The sequence below is a fragment of the Bacillus rossius genome, chromosome 3 (assembly GCF_032445375.1).
Source record: "Bacillus rossius redtenbacheri isolate Brsri chromosome 3, Brsri_v3, whole genome shotgun sequence".
Classification (NCBI taxonomy): Eukaryota; Metazoa; Arthropoda; class Insecta; order Phasmatodea; family Bacillidae; genus Bacillus; species Bacillus rossius.
The window spans coordinates 74,001,467-74,022,356 of record NC_086332.1 but is presented as its reverse complement, the minus strand read 5'-3'; the positions used below and the strand labels follow the sequence as shown (position 1 = coordinate 74,022,356).

Here is a 20,890-nt window from a genome sequence, read left to right as displayed (position 1 = left end):
GCTACAGGGGCATCAATTTCCTTTCAAATAAGTTTATTGTTTTACACCGGATAATACAATACAGAATGTAACGATTTATCTACAAAATATTTTTGTATTCACACCTCTTGCCGCTAGGTTATTTTTTCACACTCTCGCCTGTATTGTTAGTATAGAGCTGTCTGGTGTTTGTCTCTATAGAGTGCTTGGTGGCAGGAAGTACTGGGTCGTTCCTTATCAGCGCCAGGCCTGCAGAGAAGTGGACTCCCCCCTCCCCCCCACTATTCAGCACTCGTCCAACCATCAAGAGCTAATGACGAGTGCGTCACCGCGCTGCTGCGCACAGCACACAGCTGGCAGTGTGCTGGCCGACGGACTGGGAGGCACAGCTGGAGCGAGGTAGGTAGGCGCACTCTCGTGTCGTGCGTTGGTGTGCACTCCCTGCCACCATAACCGATACCAGGCGATTTCGCAGATTCATTTAGCCACAGGGGGAGAATGCAAACATCTATACAATTGCATTTCTCTGATTTATTATCTTTCCAACACTCCCCTCTACGATCGCGGGCCAGTCACCTAGCAGTAGAGTGGCCGAATCACGCCGGCCCACTCAAAAGAAGGAAATGGCGCGATGCGGCATTGTTCCCCCTCCTCGTGACACCCCTTCTCCCGCAGGCTTCAACAGGCCGCGTCCGGAGCGGACGCCGGGTTCTGTGGGGAGTCATAATTTTTGTTGTCCTGGTACAAGTAATTCTGGTTACTATTATTTCTTCGACCTAAAACTTCTTTCTTAGCGCTCCTCGCGTGTTCCCGGACTGTTTACGGTGCAGGGCGTAACCCGGCCGTCACTAACTGCGCTGCTGCGGAACCCTCCCGCCGCGTGGTTCCTGCTTACGGCACTGGCAGACTCCAGACCCCAGAGTTTCTCCAGCCAGCTTAACGTAGACTCACTGTGTCGCAGAGCCAAGATCTACACGTGTGAGCTAAAAGGCATAACGGGTTAGCTGCACCCACTCCACATCACCCTTTCGTACAGAGACTGCCGCTGGAACTAATTTAGCGAGTTTTCACCACCAGTGTAGCATGCAACGTGTTCTATGCTTTCAAGGATTTTCATATTCTGTCCATGCACTATTCATACATGTCTGACCAGTGCCTCGTGTGAAGTAAAAGCGCCATTCTCCTCAAGACGTTCTAACATTATTTACTGTTTACTTGAAAGCATTCTAGCTAGGCTGCGGAGCACAATGCTGAGCAGGGCGTGCACACAGTGTATCAGCTAGTAAGGCAACAGTGCAGTCGCAGCCACCGAGCTCAGTGGGCCACACTGGGACCAACGATCCACCCCGCGACAGGCTGGCCTGGCGCCTCCCGGATAAAACACTACTCGGACTCTCCCCAGCAACCACTAAGCTCCTCGGCTTCGAACCCGAGACCGCAGGTGACGGCAAATATTAATATTAAAATGTGTACCTATAAAATTAATTAATTTAGTAAAATTATTGAGATAAATTTTTATTTATAATGAAAATAAATAAATAAATATTCTAAATGATTATTTTAATTATTTTATTTTTAAATAATGTAATTATTTATAATACATACACGAACATAAATTCACATATATGCACTTGAAAAGTTACAAAACATAATGGCTATCACTAACATTCACAATAAATAAATGTTTTTAATGTTATTGACCAGCATTCAATATCAATTACTTAAATGCACATATAATTATTATTTGCATATAGGCTTTTTTTCATCCTGTGAAAATTTCGTTGCATGGTGAGCGCGGATCGTAAAAATTCACTCTCACTATTTTTTTATAACGCGCCTAAAGAGGTAAAACCTCAAAATATTTACAATTTTTAGTTAACAACCTATATTTTCTATCACGATAACTTCGTGCGTGAATTTTGGGACACAACATAAATGGGCCCGTGACCACGCCAAATGTAAAACCACCGATAACTCAAAGTCGTGTTCCCGACAAGGCGTGCGGCAGGCCTTGATGCTGCGCGCTACGTGGTTCTCGCTACTGGCGCCAAGGGCGCTGGCGATGTGGTTCTCTCTGCTGGCGGCAGGGGCGCTGGCGGCGGGCGCCACGATGCTGCGCGTGACGTGGTTCTCGCTACTGGCGCCAAGGGCGCTGGCGATGTGGTTCTCTCTGCTGGCGGCAGGAGCGCTGGCGGCGGGCGCCACGATGCTGCGCGCGACGTGGTTCTCGCTGCTGGCACCAGGGTCGCTGGCGGCGGGCGCCACAATGCTGCGCGCGACGTGGTTCTCGCTGCTGGCACCAGGGTCGCTGGCGATGTGGTTCTCGCTGCTGGCGGCAGGGGCGCTGGCGATATGGTTCTCGCTGCTGGCACCAGGGTCGCTGGCGGCGGGCGCCACGATGCTGCGCGCGACGTGGTTCTCGCTGCTGGCACCAGGGTCGCTGGCGATGTGGTTCTCGCTGCTGGCGGCAGGGGCGCTGGCGGCGGGCGCCTCCCCGCTGTCCCTGGAGGTGGATGCAGGTGGTCCCCCGGCGGCCGAGCTGCGGCGGTTCTGGACCAGCACCGGTCTCAGGTCAGCTGCCAGTGGCGCACACTGCCTCGAAACACAGGGCAGGGCTTAGGACCTGAGAGTTTTGTGGCGTGTGGACTATGCAACTCCCAGGTAAAAGTTTGAGTCAGTTTTTTGGAAAATAGAAGCACCTCTAAATAAATAAAAAACTTAAAGAATTTCTAACTTCTTCAAATTTTATCATTAAAACTTTGGTGTTATTTATTACAAATTAATGCCCGGCATGCGTTGCAATGCCTCAATCAATTCTTTTTGTAATTTGTTTGAAGTAGGTACACACATACAAAGTTTATCTATATCTATCTCCTCTATATATAAATATATACATATCTCTATATATTTCACACTATAGAAATGAAAATATTAAAAATCTATGTTTTACCTATCTATTTTGTTACATATCTTTTTACCACAGGTGTGACATAAATATATACAAATAACGCGCGTATTCGAATGATACGTTGTGTCAAAGTTTCGAAGCAATCGTTTAAGAACTTTCTGAGAATTAAGATTTTTGAACGAGCGAAAATTAACATAAATTTAATGTATATAGATATTTTAACATTACTTATGTTTAACAAATTTACACACTTTAGAGTAGCACTAAAAATACATAATACTGCTCATACAAACAAAATTGACACTGTCGGAGTTTTTTTTTTGTTATACCTCCAGTTACTTTTGAAATTTATTTCTACACTGTCAGCTAGTCCCTGTCTTCGGTATGGGACCCCGGGTCAAACCCCTGAGTTATACGTGTTCGTGCATCTTCGGATTTTGTTTTTGTAGTAAGGTTATTATTTTTAGGGTTTTAACTTGAATAATACGTAAAATAGTTATTAAAGTATTCAAACAGTTGCATAAAAGATACAATTTTTTTTTCTCCGGTAGGATCTGTTTTATCACGTCTATATGGTTAGGTTATGACAATGATAACTTAAATACTCTAAAATAGTAAATTTTTATTAACTATAGCAATTTTTATTTTATATTTCTTTCCGACTGCGAGGTTGCACGAGCGAACGACGAACCTTGGATATGTTCTGGACTGATAGGAGTTTAGCGAAACGTGGGCTTCGTCTTCAGTCCGTCGCGTTCTGCGCGGAGTAATTCAAGATGTTTAAGATAAAATTCAGGTTTGACTATATTGTGAAAGTTAGGTATTTTACTGTCCATTCAGGCTTAAATTACCATTTTTTAAACCTTTCTTTGAAAAATAATTACTGTTTGTAACTGCTTATAATCCAGAACAAACATAAATTTACAGTGTGTAAATTTGGTTTAAAATCAAGTAAACTTGTCCACGAATATAAGCTTTACACGGATAAATGAGCTGTTTATTATCTGGTTACAGTTACGTGTGAAAGTTTTATCAGACAAAGAAAAAAGGCCTAGAAGTGCAGTCACTTGTAGTTTCTTATGAACTGTAAGTCTTCATAAAAATGTGTGCCAGACTTTACTATAACTTATTACTAGAGACCTACAAAATTCGCGGATTCATTGACCTCTAGGATAGACTCCACAGTCCTTTAAATAATCGCGGAAATGACACCTGTTCATTGGCTACTGACGCGTGAGACGTCTCAACTAGACTGTCCGTAATTCGGCACTTTCTTGGTTTAGTGTTTCCCATTGGCTCACAGTTCCCCGGATAAAATGTGGGCCAATAGTAGAAGCGGTACGAAGGTATAGTTGTTTTGATGTTAGCCTATCGCGAAATGAATCCGCGAATTTTGCATGTCTCTACTTATTACCATGTGATGGACATTTCTTCTAGTCCTGTATGCGTGATAGGCACCGCCTGTGAGTACTGCAGTATGCATTCCTCAACACTGTACTGTTATGCTTGTAGCTTTATGCCAAGAATCCGGGAGCTTTGCTAAACAAAACCAAACAAATTTGTTACGAGCAAACAAACAAACTGAAAAGAAAGAAATTTAATATTGTTATTGTCCTCTAGTTTCGAGCAGTGTTCAAAGTTTAAAGTCTTTAGCTCATCGGTAAGTTAAAATCGATTGCAAAATTTGTACCGTACAGACAAACAGACAAAGCGAGTCAATAAAAACGTTTTAATATAAACATTAAGGTTTCTTAGCTTCGAGACATACTCAAGCGTAATATTAAGACATCTGTCATGTACTTACAATACGTTTACGACTCAAAGTATGAAAACAAAATTTATTCTTCATACTACCTACCACATGTTTCTTCACAATATTGGTCTGATTAGTTAAAGCATAAGCGTAAGTTAAAAACTTTTCATTCACGTGATGCATTTTACCTCATTAAATTACTTTAAATTTCACAGTACTCTATATGAGTGAAATAAAAAATTGGCGAGGTTTGACTTATAACTAGTGAAGAAAAACAACATATATTTAACAATAACGACAGTGTTTGTGCTGTATGGTAGGACAAGTTTATTCCCTTTATTTGAATCACCTGTTACAAGCATCCTGTAAAACAGTATGTTAAAAGAACTGCTTCCTTAGCTAATTGGTTTCCATGATGTGATTTTTTTAAATTTAGGTTGATATCCTAAACATAAATATATTTACAAATGAGGCTACACACAAACGGTTAATACATTACTGTATACTACACGATTTAGTGCTCACAATTCGTTCTAAGATTGAAATATAAATTCTTGCGAATATTTATCAAAACCATTCAATGAACATTTATTAAATTGGTAAAAATATTTTTAATTAATTTACTTAAGTCCTGTTATGATTTATTTAAAATTTTAAGTGCATCCCGCATAGTTAGAAAAAAAAATTCATGAAACCTTAATTTTATATTTATATCATTTTACATATCTGTACCTTGGAGGCATAAGACCTTATGTCAACTTTAGGGGAAAATGCACTATTAACCATGAACTTGGCCACTGTTTAAGGTTATTTCTATTGGCACGTCACTAAGATCTACGATATGTCAAAAATTCATATATTTCGGGTATAAAATGGTTGAGCATACAAGTGAGCCACTATTTAAAATTCTCTGAATTGCTGTTTTTAAAAAATATATGGTTTTTGTGGCATAGTGTGTTATGGCTGCGAGGGACAGATATAATGAAATAAAAGTTCTGCTCCAAGGTGCAGCTTCGTTCCCGGGTCAGTTTGGTTGTAAGGAGCCGTCGGCCCTGGAGGATCGACGGCGAAGCGAAGCTGGCTGACGCGGCGGTCTGTGTCCGTGCAGTCCGACGAGCGGTCGCCGGGCAGCCGCGGAGTTCCTGCTCTCGCGCGACGAGCAGCTCAACCTGGCGCTGATTGGCTCGCTGCCCAACGCGGCCATCACGCACGTGCGCATACACTGGCTGCTGGACCTCGTGTCCGTCGCGTAAGCATCTCGCCGCGGGCGCTCCTCTGCTCGTGCTCCGGACTTCAGTGTGGAACTACATACTGCGAACGACATGTACATTTGATAGCGAGCTACCAAAATTTCCTCCGGTGCAGTAGCTCAAATGTGATGTTTATTTGTCAGAAAACTCACCTTATTCATCAACGGAACATATAAAATATAACTGTGTCTAGGATCCTGTGTTAAGCGTCCTTGGCACTTTTTTTAGTCGCCTCCAAACACCTTCATTTTAACCAATCTCATCCAGGAGCGTACAAAGAATTTCTTTTCGGTGTTTTTTAATTTTTTTTTTTGGGGGGGGGGGGGGGGGTGGGTGGGAGATAGAAACTTTTTGTCTGCTGTTTGCTTTCTAATTCTCTACTTTTGTTAGTGGGAATGATAGTTTTTTTTTTTTAATTATTTCCGTACGCCGCTGATCTCATCCATACGTCTGCCTCTCAATGGCACCTTTCCTCTCATCTTCCATCAAGTTGTTAAACAATTGTAAAGAAACTGTGTTATATTCATGTTCACTTTCAGTTACGAATGCAGCATCATCTGTGCTGTTACTAAAATCCAAAGCCTTCTTGAAACAAGAGTGAAGTCTCATATTCTAATCACTAAAGCTGAAAGAAAGAGGATTCAAAAAATTTTCGCTCACCATTTCGCATTCTTCACTACAAGCTTTTTTAGAATTATAAACACTTACTTTACATGTATGATTAAATTTAATGTTTACATAAATACCTTATTTTTACAACTGAAGTTTTCTTATTTTGAGGGAACGATTTAAATGGAATCTTTCTAAAATTATAATGGCATCGAATTCTTCGCGTTGGGTTTTTTTAAGCTTTAAATACTAAAGTAAAACAGACTTGAACCCACGAAATTTTTTTGTAACATCTTATAGGAGCTGATTTTAAATAATTTATGTTTCTTCCAGCTTCAGAAGTTTATTCAAACAAGATATCAAAGAAATTATTTGAACCCGAATTATGATTAAAATAATCTGACGATGGAACTTAGCGGAACCCCAATTTACGATTCATTGGGGAGACATATTTTTTTTTTATGCGGGACAAATGGACAGTCACGCGATTTGTTGCCTGTGACGTCAGAAACTTGTTTACAAGTAAGGTATAACCATTTAAGCTAGTTATTTACCCAGTAATCAGCAACTTTAAATTCACTAGAATTATAGTTGCAACCGGCTGACATTGTTACTAAGGGAAGTAACAACTTAGTGACGTGGAGTTGTGGTAACACACTGGACTCTCATATCCGAGGACCGAGGCACGAGTGCCGACCAAGTCGTGCTGATCTCGGTTCACGGAGGTTTCCCGATACAGACTTGACGGTTCTCCGCAAGAAGCCACGACCGACCCCTCCTTAAGACCGTCGTTACACCTGATTTGTCATGAGCTCGCTGTTGGCGAAGATATTGCGCAAAATCAAAACCCCGGCATTACGAAAATACTGTTTTTCGTATGGTTAGTGATAATTAAGCTCATTACAGTTAGATCGTGTGAGATTAGAACAAATTTTACTAATGTTTTTGCGTATCACAAAACCATACATTACTACTTATAACAACAGATATATTTAAAAGTTTTACATTTATTTTGAAGTATCACTCAGGACTTAAAACATTTGACATAATATTCTAAGGTGACTAAACTGCAATCGTTATTATTTTTATTTTCTTACATTGAAGTATCTGATAATTTGTGATAATCATGGTAGATTTCTTTCCGCTGGCATCTGAATAGAACCTGATTGAAACGTATCTAAAGAGAGACTAATTTTTTTTTTATGCGGGAAAAATGGACAGTCACGAGATTTGTTGCCTGTGACGTTAGAAACTTGTATATAAGTAGGTTCTAACCATTTAAGATAGTTATTTACCCAGTAATCATTTCGTTCTACAATATTGTAAATCCTTATACGATGTTTGCCATAACATGCGTAAGTGATAGGGTCACATTTTTTAAAACATATTTTTAAAGAGCCTAAATTCCAGAAACAGCTAAACGAAAAGTGAGCTCCTGGTAATCCTATACTTAGCAGTTGCACACTCGCTGCTGGTTTCTACATTTATAGCTATATATCATCACATGCTTTGCTAGTTTTAAGTAGTGTTATGAATATTTAAATTTATATTACGGACAAAATATATGTTCCTTGCATTTTTAACGTACTTAATCTAACTCAGTGTTTCACGAATATTTTACTATAACATGACTGAAACTCTTAAGTATAAAAAATATGTACTTACACATTATAAATAAAATAAATAACGGATGAATTTTAATAGCATTATATTGAGACTTACAAAAAGAACAAACAAGTTTATAGTAGCCTACAAAAATGTTTTGTTACGCAAAAAAATGTGTGCTTAAGAATCTAAATATGTAATGCTATTTAAAATATGACCCACTACCCGACATTTATTTACAATAAGTTTATTACGAAATTGGGCTTTCAAATTTACTATTCACAGACAATCAGTTTTTACTGCTTGTAAAAGATTGCTGTGAGTATATTTATCACGCTAATATAATACAAAAATTAAAGTTCTATTTAATCACTTACTCACAACCAGAATAGATAACAATGTTTTGTGGCAAAGTATGAAAGTTACAAATATTTTTAAAAGGCAATAAAAATTTAAGTGCATGTGGAACTTAAATTTTTATTTTCATGGTGGTATTACACAAATGAAGTTATTTAAGCGATTTTAGCTACAACCAAATATATTTTCTAGGAAGCACTCCTAATAATGTAGAAAAAAAATTGGCATTTTTTTTCGAATGAAGTAGATTTAAAATAATTGTTTAACGTGTTTAAGTAACTAATATAATTTAATGTATTTTTTTTGTTTTACTCTAAAAATAATTTCTAAAAAAATTCGAAGAACTGAAAATTAAACTGATTAAAAAATTCTTTCTGAAACTTTATACTGAACTCTGTGCTGGTGGTATAAGGTTAACGTGATGGTAAACTAATTGAGTTCATTTTTCCAGAGGAAACGCAGATAATGGCGACCTGCGGTTCGACTTCACCTTCCTAGACCGCCTGCTGGACTTTCTGCACTTATTTGGGCTTTCTCCAGGATTCGAGATCATGGGAAACCCTTCTGAACACTTCTCTAACTTCAACAACGAAACTACATCGCTTGAATGGCAGAAAATGGTCCAGACCTTAGCTGAGAGATACATAGGTATGGTGTTAAATGTAAGCGCGTCACCATTACAAAGACAGCTAGGACTAAAAGGATTTATAACCACAATTCATGCCAGAGACTCTATAGAATGAAACGTACTAAGATTTGATAATGATATTTAAGATGAAGGATACTTAAATCGTAACATTTTTACTAACTAAGATAGTATTTCAGAGCCATCATGTCGATTTAGGTATTTTCATTACAGTGAAGCTTAATTAATTTTTTTAAGGATTTTAATGACCTGACAATGTTTAATTTCAGATAGGTATGGAATTGAGAATGTGTCAAAATGGAGGTTTGAACTGTGGAACGAACCGGATCTTGCCATGTACAACATTTTAAATTTCACACTACAAGGTACGTTATGTTGATTGCAAAAAATTGTTTGTAATATTAAATTATATCTGTATAAATATCTATCAAATAATCTTAAATTTATATGGTATTCTTTATCATGTTAAAAAGAATCTACAGTTAAAATTTAAAAATATTTATATTCTAATTATTATTGATAAGATATTTCAATATCTTAATACTAAAATGATGTTTTAAATATAATAACAGTAATGATAAAGTATCAATAAATAATATGGTCAAAATTTGTGTGACTGTAAAAAAAAGTAATTATAACATTCCTTTAAATAGGTTTTGATTTGTATCATTATTTAAAAAATTATATAGTTCTGGTATGAAATACTATCGTCACCAATTTCTCTGGTTTAAGTAATTTATTGCTTACATTACGTTTTAAATATTTATTAGTTACTGAACATGAGATACAATTAAAATATAAAAAGATTAAAGTCTGTATTTTTTTACAAAGCTCTTTATTCATTTGTGTTTTGTATAAATTAATTCGCATTAATTACCTAAATAAATGGTGTATTGGTGCAACACATGAGACAGCACAGTTATTGAATAACCTCCAATACGTGAAAGATACATCGTGACACTTCATGTCAGTCATATCTATAATAATAATAAAAATAAAAAAATAAAAATTAAAATAATAACTACAAAACACAAACTGCAGGGCTTGTGTGGTAAAATTTCAGTATAAATATCCTGGGTAAAAACTAATAAAATTAAATTGCAATAAAACAAATTATATAGCTAATGGGTGATATCTTTACGCTATATTAGAATTTATAAATTAATCGCAGCTAGTGCTATTTTTTACTATTTAATTTTTTGCTTGAAAAAACATTGAAACTATATAGGAATATTATTTTTAACCCAACAGTAGTGAATAGTGTAAATATTATATCAGCTGCAAGTTCACATTTATGTATAACAAGTTAATTACTGTTGACGGTTTTAGTAAGGAGTCTGTTAATTAATATTGTGTTTGAACAACTTAAACAAGATAAGAAATAAATTATTAATGCTTCTTCGTGTCAATATTAATTATAAATAAAACATAAAATAAATTTAAAGCAAAACATTTTAAAATACAAGATGGTGGTGCGTTATTTCTGAGGGGACCTATTGTAATTGAAAAACACATAATACGGATATTTCTATGTTATGCCTGAACCAAACTGTGCTTGTGATATTTCTTAGTTACGTGGTTCGGCGTTATGTGTTTACTTTTACTGTTTCTAAGTTATTTCTGTTCTATTTTATATGATTACTAAGTGTGATAGATCTTAGTTTCAACTTTCTACGATATGATGTTTCTAAGTTTTGTGTTTAAACTCCATGTGTTTTAATTTGAGTTATGTGATTGTGAGTAATAAGAGTAATAAGTTTAATGTCACTAATTAACAACAGTTCTTAATTGTTTGTTTATTAATTGCAATATTCTATGTTCTATGGATCGACATTGTGTGTTTCAAAGTAACTTGTTTCTAAATTGAGTGTAGACCTGACCACTGTTGCAATCCTTGCAATCTGACGTTTTTGGCTCCAAACGTTGCCTGCATGCTACCTTAGCTATTGCTGGACATGTCTTGCCTTCAAGATACATAAATCGCAGTTAAACCTTTCTTGCTTGCAGTTTAATTGAATTACTGCTGCACCTCAGTCTTGCCTACAGAATAACAAAACTGTCATTTAGACCGTGTTGCTTGCAGGCTACCTGAGCTACTGCTAGACCTCTGTCTGTCTTGGAGGCTTCCCTAAAGCTACTGCTGGAACTCTTGTCATTCCTGGAAGCATCCCAAAAGCTACAGCTGAACCTCTGTCTCACCGGCAGGCTACCTGAGCTACTGCTAGACCTCTGTCTTTCCTGGAAGCATCCCTAAAGCTACTGATGGACCTCTGTCTCACCGGCAGGCTACCTGAGCTACTGCTAGACCTCTGTCTTTCCTGGAAGCATCCCTAAAGCTACTGATGGACCTCTGTCTCACCGGAAGGCTACCTGAGCTACTGATGGACCTCTGTCTTTCCTGGAAGCATCCCTAAAGCTACTGATGGACCTCTGTCTCACCGGCAGGCTACCTGAGCTACTGCTAGACCTCTGTCTTTCCTGGAAGCATCCCTAAAGCTACTGATGGACCTCTGTCTCACCGGCAGGCTACCTGAGCTACTGCTAGACCTCTGTCTTTCCTGGAAGCATCCCTAAAGCTACTGATGGACCTCTGTCTCACCGGCAGGCTACCTGAGCTACTGCTAGACCTCTGTCTTTCCTGGAAGCATCCCTAAAGCTACAGCTGAACCTCTGTCTCACCGGCAGGCTACCTGAGCTACTGCTAGACCTCTGTCTTTCCTGGAAGCATCCCTAAAGCTACTGATGGACCTCTGTCTCACCGGCAGGCTACCTGAGCTACTGCTAGACCTCTGTCTTTCCTGGAAGCATCCCTAAAGCTACTGATGGACCTCTGTCTCACCGGCAGGCTACCTGAGCTACTGATGGACCTCTGTCTTTCCTGGAAGCATCCCTAAAGCTACTGATGGACCTCTGTCTCACCGGCAGGCTACCTGAGCTACTGCTAGACCTCTGTCTTTCCTGGAAGCATCCCTAAAGCTACTGATGGACCTCTGTCTCACCGGCAGGCTACCTGAGCTACTGCTAGACCTCTGTCTTTCCTGGAAGCATCCCTAAAGCTACAGCTGAACCTCTGTCTCACCGGCAGGCTACCTGAGCTACTGCTAGACCTCTGTCTTTCCTGGAAGCATCCCTAAAGCTACTGCTGGACCTCTGTCTCACCGGCAGGCTACCTGAGCTACTGCTAGACCTCTGTCTTTCCTGGAAGCATCCCTAAAGCTACTGATGGACCTCTGTCTCACCGGCAGGCTACCTGAGCTACTGCTAGACCTCTGTCTTTCCTGGAAGCATCCCTAAAGCTACTGATGGACCTCTGTCTCACCGGCAGGCTACCTGAGCTACTGCTAGACCTCTGTCTTTCCTGGAAGCATCCCTAAAGCTACTGATGGACCTCTGTCTCACCGGCAGGCTACCTGAGCTACTGATGGACCTCTGTCTTTCCTGGGAGCATCCCTAAAGCTACTGCTGGACCTCTGTCTCACCGGCAGGCTACCTAAGCTACTGCTAGACCTCTGTCTTTCCTGGAAGCATCCCTAAAGCTACTGATGGACCTCTGTCTCACCGGCAGGCTACCTGAGCTACTGCTAGACCTCTGTCTTTCCTGGAAGCATCCCTAAAGCTACTGATGGACCTCTGTCTCACCGGCAGGCTACCTGAGCTACTGCTAGACCTCTGTCTTTCCTGGAAGCATCCCTAAAGCTACAGCTGGACCTCTGTCTCACCGGCAGGCTACCTGAGCTACTGCTAGACCTCTGTCTTTCCTGGAAGCATCCCTAAAGCTACTGATGGACCTCTGTCTCACCGGCAGGCTACCTGAGCTACTGCTAGACCTCTGTCTTTCCTGGAAGCATCCCTAAAGCTACAGCTGGACCTCTGTCTCACCGGCAGGCTACCTGAGCTACTGCTAGACCTCTGTCTTTCCTGGAAGCATCCCTAAAGCTACAGCTGGACCTCTGTCTCACCGGCAGGCTACCTGAGCTACTGCTAGACCTCTGTCTTTCCTGGAAGCATCCCTAAAGCTACTGATGGACCTCTGTCTCACCGGCAGGCTACCTGAGCTACTGCTAGACCTCTGTCTTTCCTGGAAGCATCCCTAAAGCTACTGATGGACCTCTGTCTCACCGGCAGGCTACCTGAGTTACTGCTAGACCTCTGTCTTTCCTGGAAGCATCCCTAAAGCTACTGATGGACCTCTGTCTCACCGGCAGGCTACCTGAGCTACTGCTAGACCTCTGTCTTTCCTGGAAGCATCCCTAAAGCTACTGATGGACCTCTGTCTCACCGGCAGGCTACCTGAGCTACTGCTAGACCTCTGTCTTTCCTGGAAGCATCCCTAAAGCTACAGCTGGACCACTGTCTCACCGGCAGGCTACCTGAGCTACTGCTAGACCTCTGACTTTCCTGGAAGCATCCCTAAAGCTACTGATGGACCTCTGTCTCACCGGCAGGCTACCTGAGCTACTGATGGACCTCTGTCTTTCCTGGAAGCATCCCTAAAGCTACTGCTGGACCTCTGTCTCACCGGCAGGCTACCTGAGCTACTGCTAGACCTCTGTCTTTCCTGGAAGCATCCCTAAAGCTACAGCTGGACCTCTGTCTCACCGGCAGGCTACCTGAGCTACTGCTAGACCTCTGTCTTTCCTGGAAGCATCCCTAAAGCTACTGATGGACCTCTGTCTCACCGGCAGGCTACCTGAGCTACTGCTAGACCTCTGTCTTTCCTGGAAGCATCCCTAAAGCTACTGATGGACCTCTGTCTCACCGGCAGGCTACCTGAGCTACTGCTAGACCTCTGTCTTTCCTGGAAGCATCCCTAAAGCTACAGCTGGACCTCTGTCTCACCGGCAGGCTACCTGAGCTACTGCTAGACCTCTGTCTTTCCTGGAAGCATCCCTAAAGCTACTGATGGACCTCTGTCTCACCGGCAGGCTACCTGAGCTACTGCTAGACCTCTGTCTTTCCTGGAAGCATCCCTAAAGCTACAGCTGGACCTCTGTCTCACCGGAAGGCTACCTGAGCTACTGCTAGACCTCTGTCTTTCCTGGAAGCATCCCTAAAGCTACAGATGGACCTCTGTCTCACCGGTAGGCTACCTGAGCTACTGCTAGACCTCTGTCTTTCCTGGAAGCATTCCTAAAGCTACTGATGGACCTCTGTCTCACCGGCAGGCTACCTGAGCTACTGCTAGACCTCTGTCTTTCCTGGAAGCATCCCTAAAGCTACTGATGGACCTCTGTCTCACCGGCAGGCTACCTGAGCTACTGCTAGACCTCTGTCTTTCCTGGAAGCATCCCTAAAGCTACTGATGGACCTCTGTCTCACCGGCAGGCTACCTGAGCTACTGCTAGACCTCTGTCTTTCCTGGAAGCATCCCTAAAGCTACTGATGGACCTCTGTCTCACCGGCAGGCTACCTGAGCTACTGCTAGACCTCTGTCTTTCCTGGAAGCATCCCTAAAGCTACTGATGGCCCTCTGTCTCACCGGCAGGCTACCTGAGCTACTGCTAGACCTCTGTCTTTCCTGGAAGCATCCCTAAAGCTACTGATGGACCTCTGTCTCACCGGCAGGCTACCTGAGCTACTGCTAGACCTCTGTCTTTCCTGGAAGCATCCCTAAAGCTACTGATGGACCTCTGTCTCACCGGCAGGCTACCTGAGCTACTGATGGACCTCTGTCTCGCCGGCAGGCTACCTGAGCTACTGCTAGACCTCTGTCTTTCCTGGAAGCATTCCTAAAGCTACTGATGGACCTCTGTCTCACCGGCAGGCTACCTGAGCTACTGCTAGACCTCTGTCTTTCCTGGAAGCATCCCTAAAGCTACTGATGGACCTCTGTCTCACCGGCAGGCTACCTGAGCTACTGCTAGACCTTTGTCTTTCCTGGAAGCATCCCTAAAGCTACTGATGGACCTCTGTCTCACCGGCAGGCTACCTGAGCTACTGCTAGACCTCTGTCTTTCCTGTAAGCATCCCTAAAGCTACTGATGGACCTCTGTCTCACCGGCAGGCTACCTGAGCTACTGATGGACCTCTGTCTCGCCGGCAGGCTACCTGAGCTACTGCTAGACCTCTGTCTTTCCTGTAAGCATCCCTAAAGCTACTGATGGACCTCTGTCTCACCGGCAGGCTACCTGAGCTACTGATGGACCTCTGTCTCGCCGGCAGGCTACCTGAGCTACTGCTAGACCTCTGTCTTTCCTGGAAGCATCCCTAAAGCTTTTGATGGACCTCTGTCTCACCGGCAGGCTACCTGAGCTACTGCTAGACCTCTGTCTTTCCTGGAAGCATCCCTAAAGCTACTGCTGGAATTATTATTGATAAGATATTTCAATATCTTAATACTAAAATGATGTTTTAAATATAATAACAGTAATGATAAAGTATCAATAAATAATATGGTCAAAATTTGTGTGACTGTAAAAAAAAGTAATTATAACATTCCTTTAAATAGGTTTTGATTTGTATCATTATTTAAAAAATTATATAGTTCTGGGATGAAATACTATCGTCACCAATTTCTCTGGTTTAAGTAATTTATTGCTTACATTACGTTTTAAATATTTATTAGTTACTGAACATGAGATACAATTAAAATATAAAAAGATTAAAGTCTGTATTTTTTTACAAAGCTCTTTATTCATTTGTGTTTTGTATAAATTAATTCGCATTAATTACCTAAATAAATGGTGTATTGGTGCAACACATGAGACAGCACAGTTATTGAATAACCTCCAATACGTGAAAGATACATCGTGACACTTCATGTCAGTCATATCTATAATAATAATAAAAATAAAAAATAAAAATTAAAATAATAACTACAAAACACAAACTGCAGGGCTTGTGTGGTAAAATTTCAGTATAAATATCCTGGGTAAAAACTAATAAAATTAAATTGCAATAAAACAAATTATATAGCTAATGGGTGATATCTTTACGCTATATTAGAATTTATAAATTAATCGCAGCTAGTGCTATTTTTTACTATTTAATTTTTTGCTTGAAAAAACATTGAAACTATATAGGAATATTATTTTTAACCCAACAGTAGTGAATAGTGTAAATATTATATCAGCTGTAAGTTCACATTTATGTATAACAAGTTAATTACTGTTGACGGTTTTAGTAAGGAGTCTGTTAATTAATATTGTGTTTGAACAACTTAAACAAGATAAGAAATAAATTATTAATGCTTCTTCGTGTCAATATTAATTATAAATAAAACATAAAATAAATTTAAAGCAAAACATTTTATAATACAAGATGGTGGTGCGTTATTTCTGAGGGGACCTATTGTAATTGAAAAACACATAATACGGATATTTCTATGTTATGCCTGAACCAAACTGTGCTTGTGATATTTCTTAGTTACGTGGTTCGGCGTTATGTGTTTACTTTTACTGTTTCTAAGTTATTTCTGTTCTATTTTATATGATTCTTAAGTGTGATAGATCTTAGTTTCAACTTTCTACGATATGATGTTTCTAAGTTTTGTGTTTAAACTCCATGTGTTTTAATTTGAGTTATGTGATTGTGAGTAATAAGAGTATTAAGTTTTATGTCACTAATTAACAACAGTTCTTAATTGTTTGTTTATTAATTGCAATATTCTATGTTCTATGGATCGACATTGTGTGTTTCAAAGTAACTTGTTTCTAAATTGAGTGTAGACCTGACCACTGTTGCAATCCTTGCAATCTGACGTTTTTGGCTCCAAACGTTGCCTGCATGCTACCTTAGCTATTGCTGGACATGTCTTGCCTTCAAGATACATAAATCGCAGTTAAACCTTTCTTGCTTGCAGTTTAATTGAATTACTGCTGCACCTCAGTCTTGCCTACAGAATAACAAAACTGTCTTTTAGACCGTGTTGCTTGCAGGCTACCTGAGCTACTGCTAGACCTCTGTCTGTCTTGGAGGCTTCCCTAAAGCTACTGCTGGAACTCTTGTCATTCCTGGAAGCATCCCAAAAGCTACAGCTGAACCTCTGTCTCACCGGCAGGCTACCTGAGCTACTGCTAGACCTCTGTCTTTCCTGGAAGCATCCCTAAAGCTACTGATGGACCTCTGTCTCACCGGCAGGCTACCTGAGCTACTGCTAGACCTCTGTCTTTCCTGGAAGCATCCCTAAAGCTACTGATGGACCTCTGTCTCACCGGCAGGCTACCTGAGCTACTGATGGACCTCTGTCTTTCCTGGAAGCATCCCTAAAGCTACTGATGGACCTCTGTCTCACCGGCAGGCTACCTGAGCTACTGCTAGACCTCTGTCTTTCCTGGAAGCATCCCTAAAGCTACTGATGGACCTCTGTCTCACCGGCAGGCTACCTGAGCTACTGCTAGACCTCTGTCTTTCCTGGAAGCATCCCTAAAGCTACTGATGGACCTCTGTCTCACCGGCAGGCTACCTGAGCTACTGCTAGACCTCTGTCTTTCCTGGAAGCATCCCTAAAGCTACAGCTGAACCTCTGTCTCACCGGCAGGCTACCTGAGCTACTGCTAGACCTCTGTCTTTCCTGGAAGCATCCCTAAAGCTACTGATGGACCTCTGTCTCACCGGCAGGCTACCTGAGCTACTGCTAGACCTCTGTCTTTCCTGGAAGCATCCCTAAAGCTACTGATGGACCTCTGTCTCACCGGCAGGCTACCTGAGCTACTGATGGACCTCTGTCTTTCCTGGAAGCATCCCTAAAGCTACTGATGGACCTCTGTCTCACCGGCAGGCTACCTAAGCTACTGCTAGACCTCTGTCTTTCCTGGAAGCATCCCTAAAGCTACTGATGGACCTCTGTCTCACCGGCAGGCTACCTGAGCTACTGCTAGACCTCTGTCTTTCCTGGAAGCATCCCTAAAGCTACAGCTGAACCTCTGTCTCACCGGCAGGCTACCTGAGCTACTGCTAGACCTCTGTCTTTCCTGGAAGCATCCCTAAAGCTACTGCTGGACCTCTGTCTCACCGGCAGGCTACCTGAGCTACTGCTAGACCTCTGTCTTTCCTGGAAGCATCCCTAAAGCTACTGATGGACCTCTGTCTCACCGGCAGGCTACCTGAGCTACTGCTAGACCTCTGTCTTTCCTGGAAGCATCCCTAAAGCTACTGATGGACCTCTGTCTCACCGGCAGGCTACCTGAGCTACTGCTAGACCTCTGTCTTTCCTGGAAGCATCCCTAAAGCTACTGATGGCCCTCTGTCTCACCGGCAGGCTACCTGAGCTACTGCTAGACCTCTGTCTTTCCTGGAAGCATCCCTAAAGCTACTGATGGACCTCTGTCTCACCGGCAGGCTACCTGAGCTACTGCTAGACCTCTGTCTTTCCTGGAAGCATCCCTAAAGCTACTGATGGACCTCTGTCTCACCGGCAGGCTACCTGAGCTACTGATGGACCTCTGTCTCGCCGGCAGGCTACCTGAGCTACTGCTAGACCTCTGTCTTTCCTGGAAGCATTCCTAAAGCTACTGATGGACCTCTGTCTCACCGGCAGGCTACCTGAGCTACTGCTAGACCTCTGTCTTTCCTGGAAGCATCCCTAAAGCTACTGATGGACCTCTGTCTCACCGGCAGGCTACCTGAGCTACTGCTAGACCTTTGTCTTTCCTGGAAGCATCCCTAAAGCTACTGATGGACCTCTGTCTCACCGGCAGGCTACCTGAGCTACTGCTAGACCTCTGTCTTTCCTGGAAGCATCCCTAAAGCTACTGATGGACCTCTGTCTCACCGGCAGGCTACCTGAGCTACTGCTAGACCTCTGTCTTTCCTGGAAGCATCCCTAAAGCTACTGATGGACCTCTGTCTCACCGGCAGGCTACCTGAGCTACTGCTAGACCTCTGTCTTTCCTGTAAGCATCCCTAAAGCTACTGATGGACCTCTGTCTCACCGGCAGGCTACCTGAGCTACTGATGGACCTCTGTCTCGCCGGCAGGCTACCTGAGCTACTGCTAGACCTCTGTCTTTCCTGGAAGCATCCCTAAAGCTACTGATGGACCTCTGTTTCACCGGCAGGCTACCTGAGCTACTGCTAGACCTCTGTCTTTCCTGGAAGCATCCCTAAAGCTACAGCTGAACCTCTGTCTCACCGGCAGGCTACCTGAGCTACTGCTAGACCTCTGTCTTTCCTGGAAGCATCCCTAAAGCTACTGCTGGACCTCTGTCTCACCGGCAGGCTACCTGAGCTACTGCTAGACCTCAGTCTTTCCTGGAAGCATCCCTAAAGCTACAGATGGACCTCTGTCTCACCGGTAGGCTACCTGAGCTACTGCTAGACCTCTGTCTTTCCTGGAAGCATTCCTAAAGCTACTGATGGACCTCTGTCTCACCGGCAGGCTACCTGAGCTACTGCTAGACCTCTGTCTTTCCTGGAAGCATCCCTAAAGCTACTGATGGACCTCTGTCTCACCGGCAGGCTACCTGAGCTACTGCTAGACCTCTGTCTTTCCTGGAAGCATCCCTAAAGCTACTGATGGACCTCTGTCTCACCGGCAGGCTACCTGAGCTACTGATGGACCTCTGTCTCGCCGGCAGGCTACCTGAGCTACTGCTAGACCTCTGTCTTTCCTGGAAGCATCCCTAAAGCTACTGCTGGAGCTCTGTCTCGCCGGCAGGCTACCTGAGCTACGCCGGGGCCACGTGGCGCGGATTGCGCGCGGCCTCCCCGCGGCTGGGGCTCGCCGGGCCGGCCGGACTGTTCAAGGCGCGCGCGAGACACCCGCTGTGCTGGGGGCTGCTGGATCTCTGCGCCGCGCAGCCTCGCCGCTGCCCGCTGGACCTGCTCTCCTTCCACCGCAAGGGCGGCGGCTCGGAGGACTCCGTGCTGCGCGGGGGCGTGCGGCTCGCGCTGCGTCTGCGCTCAGCCTACCCGGCCCTCGCGCTTCTGCCCCTGGCCAACGAGTGAGGCCCTGTTGTCCAGGCTGCATGCCTCGTGCGTGCTAGTGATACTCCGAGATCTGGTACCGCGTTACTACTCCCACTACGACCGTGATAACATACCATTTAGCTTCACAATATCTTTTATTTACACCACTTCCAGGTAGCTGGAATATCAAATTTGTGCCGCTACATTCGTTAGCTATTCAATTTTTTCTTAGATAGCGAGATTTTACCTCTATTTTTTTTTTTTTCATAAATATGCACTATCAACGATACATCGCATCCGTCCGTCATCCGTCCGTCCGCCATACGTCCGTCAACAAACCGAGCGATTCACAATGATTCTCACGTCCGTCTTATAATTTTAATCTCTGATGCTTCCAATTGACTAGAAGGCATACATTTTTGAGAAAAGATATATTTTAAAGGTTTATTAGTTTGACGTTTATGTACCTTATAAATCAATAAACTGTTTGGTTTTTTAATATTAAATTTCTTTAATATTTTTTAGAGTTACCATATGTTATTAATTACACTTTTGTTTCTCGCAAACATTTTTGTTTTAAATATAAAACTTTAAAACGTGTTTGAACGCAATTAAAATAATGATAAGGAAACACCTAAATATAAAAAATACACAAAAAATACTTTTAAAATAATTTAAATATCGTTCAGACATTATTCATTTTATATTTTCATCCGTTCGTCCGTCGAAAGTGTTGGTACAATTTTTTTTCGGACGAACGGATGGGATTTTTTGGGTCATCTGATTGGCTGTAGGTCACGTGAATGACGAAGGGACGGGTGACGTATGGATGCGACGGATAATTTTGAGTCCAGCCTAAGTCTCAATAAAGATTTAGTACTGTAGTGTTATTTTCCTTCCACGATATGGTTTAAGAATTAGGGTCCAGTGACCACG

At 42.4% G+C, this 20,890-nt stretch overlaps 1 protein-coding gene across 5 annotated transcripts in view; it reads left to right on the top strand.

Annotated features, from left to right (window-relative positions):
* Positions 1–354: 354 nt before the first annotated feature.
* Positions 355–20,890, top strand: part of LOC134530895 (alpha-L-iduronidase) — a 57,181-nt gene continuing 36,645 nt past the window's right edge. For 2 of the 5 annotated variants that reach the window (XM_063366179.1, XM_063366181.1), the window contains exons 1-5: positions 1,631–2,550; positions 5,749–5,889; positions 8,913–9,109; positions 9,377–9,472; positions 19,704–19,989. In XM_063366179.1, the coding sequence (XP_063222249.1) occupies positions 1,994–2,550; positions 5,749–5,889; positions 8,913–9,109; positions 9,377–9,472; positions 19,704–19,989 (1,277 nt within the window). In that variant the 5' untranslated portion in view covers positions 1,631–1,993. Of the gene's footprint in view, positions 379–1,630; positions 2,551–5,748; positions 5,890–8,912; positions 9,110–9,376; positions 9,473–19,703; positions 19,990–20,890 lie in introns of those variants that run through there. The other 3 variants (XM_063366183.1, XM_063366182.1, XM_063366180.1) reach the window with 3 other exon arrangements.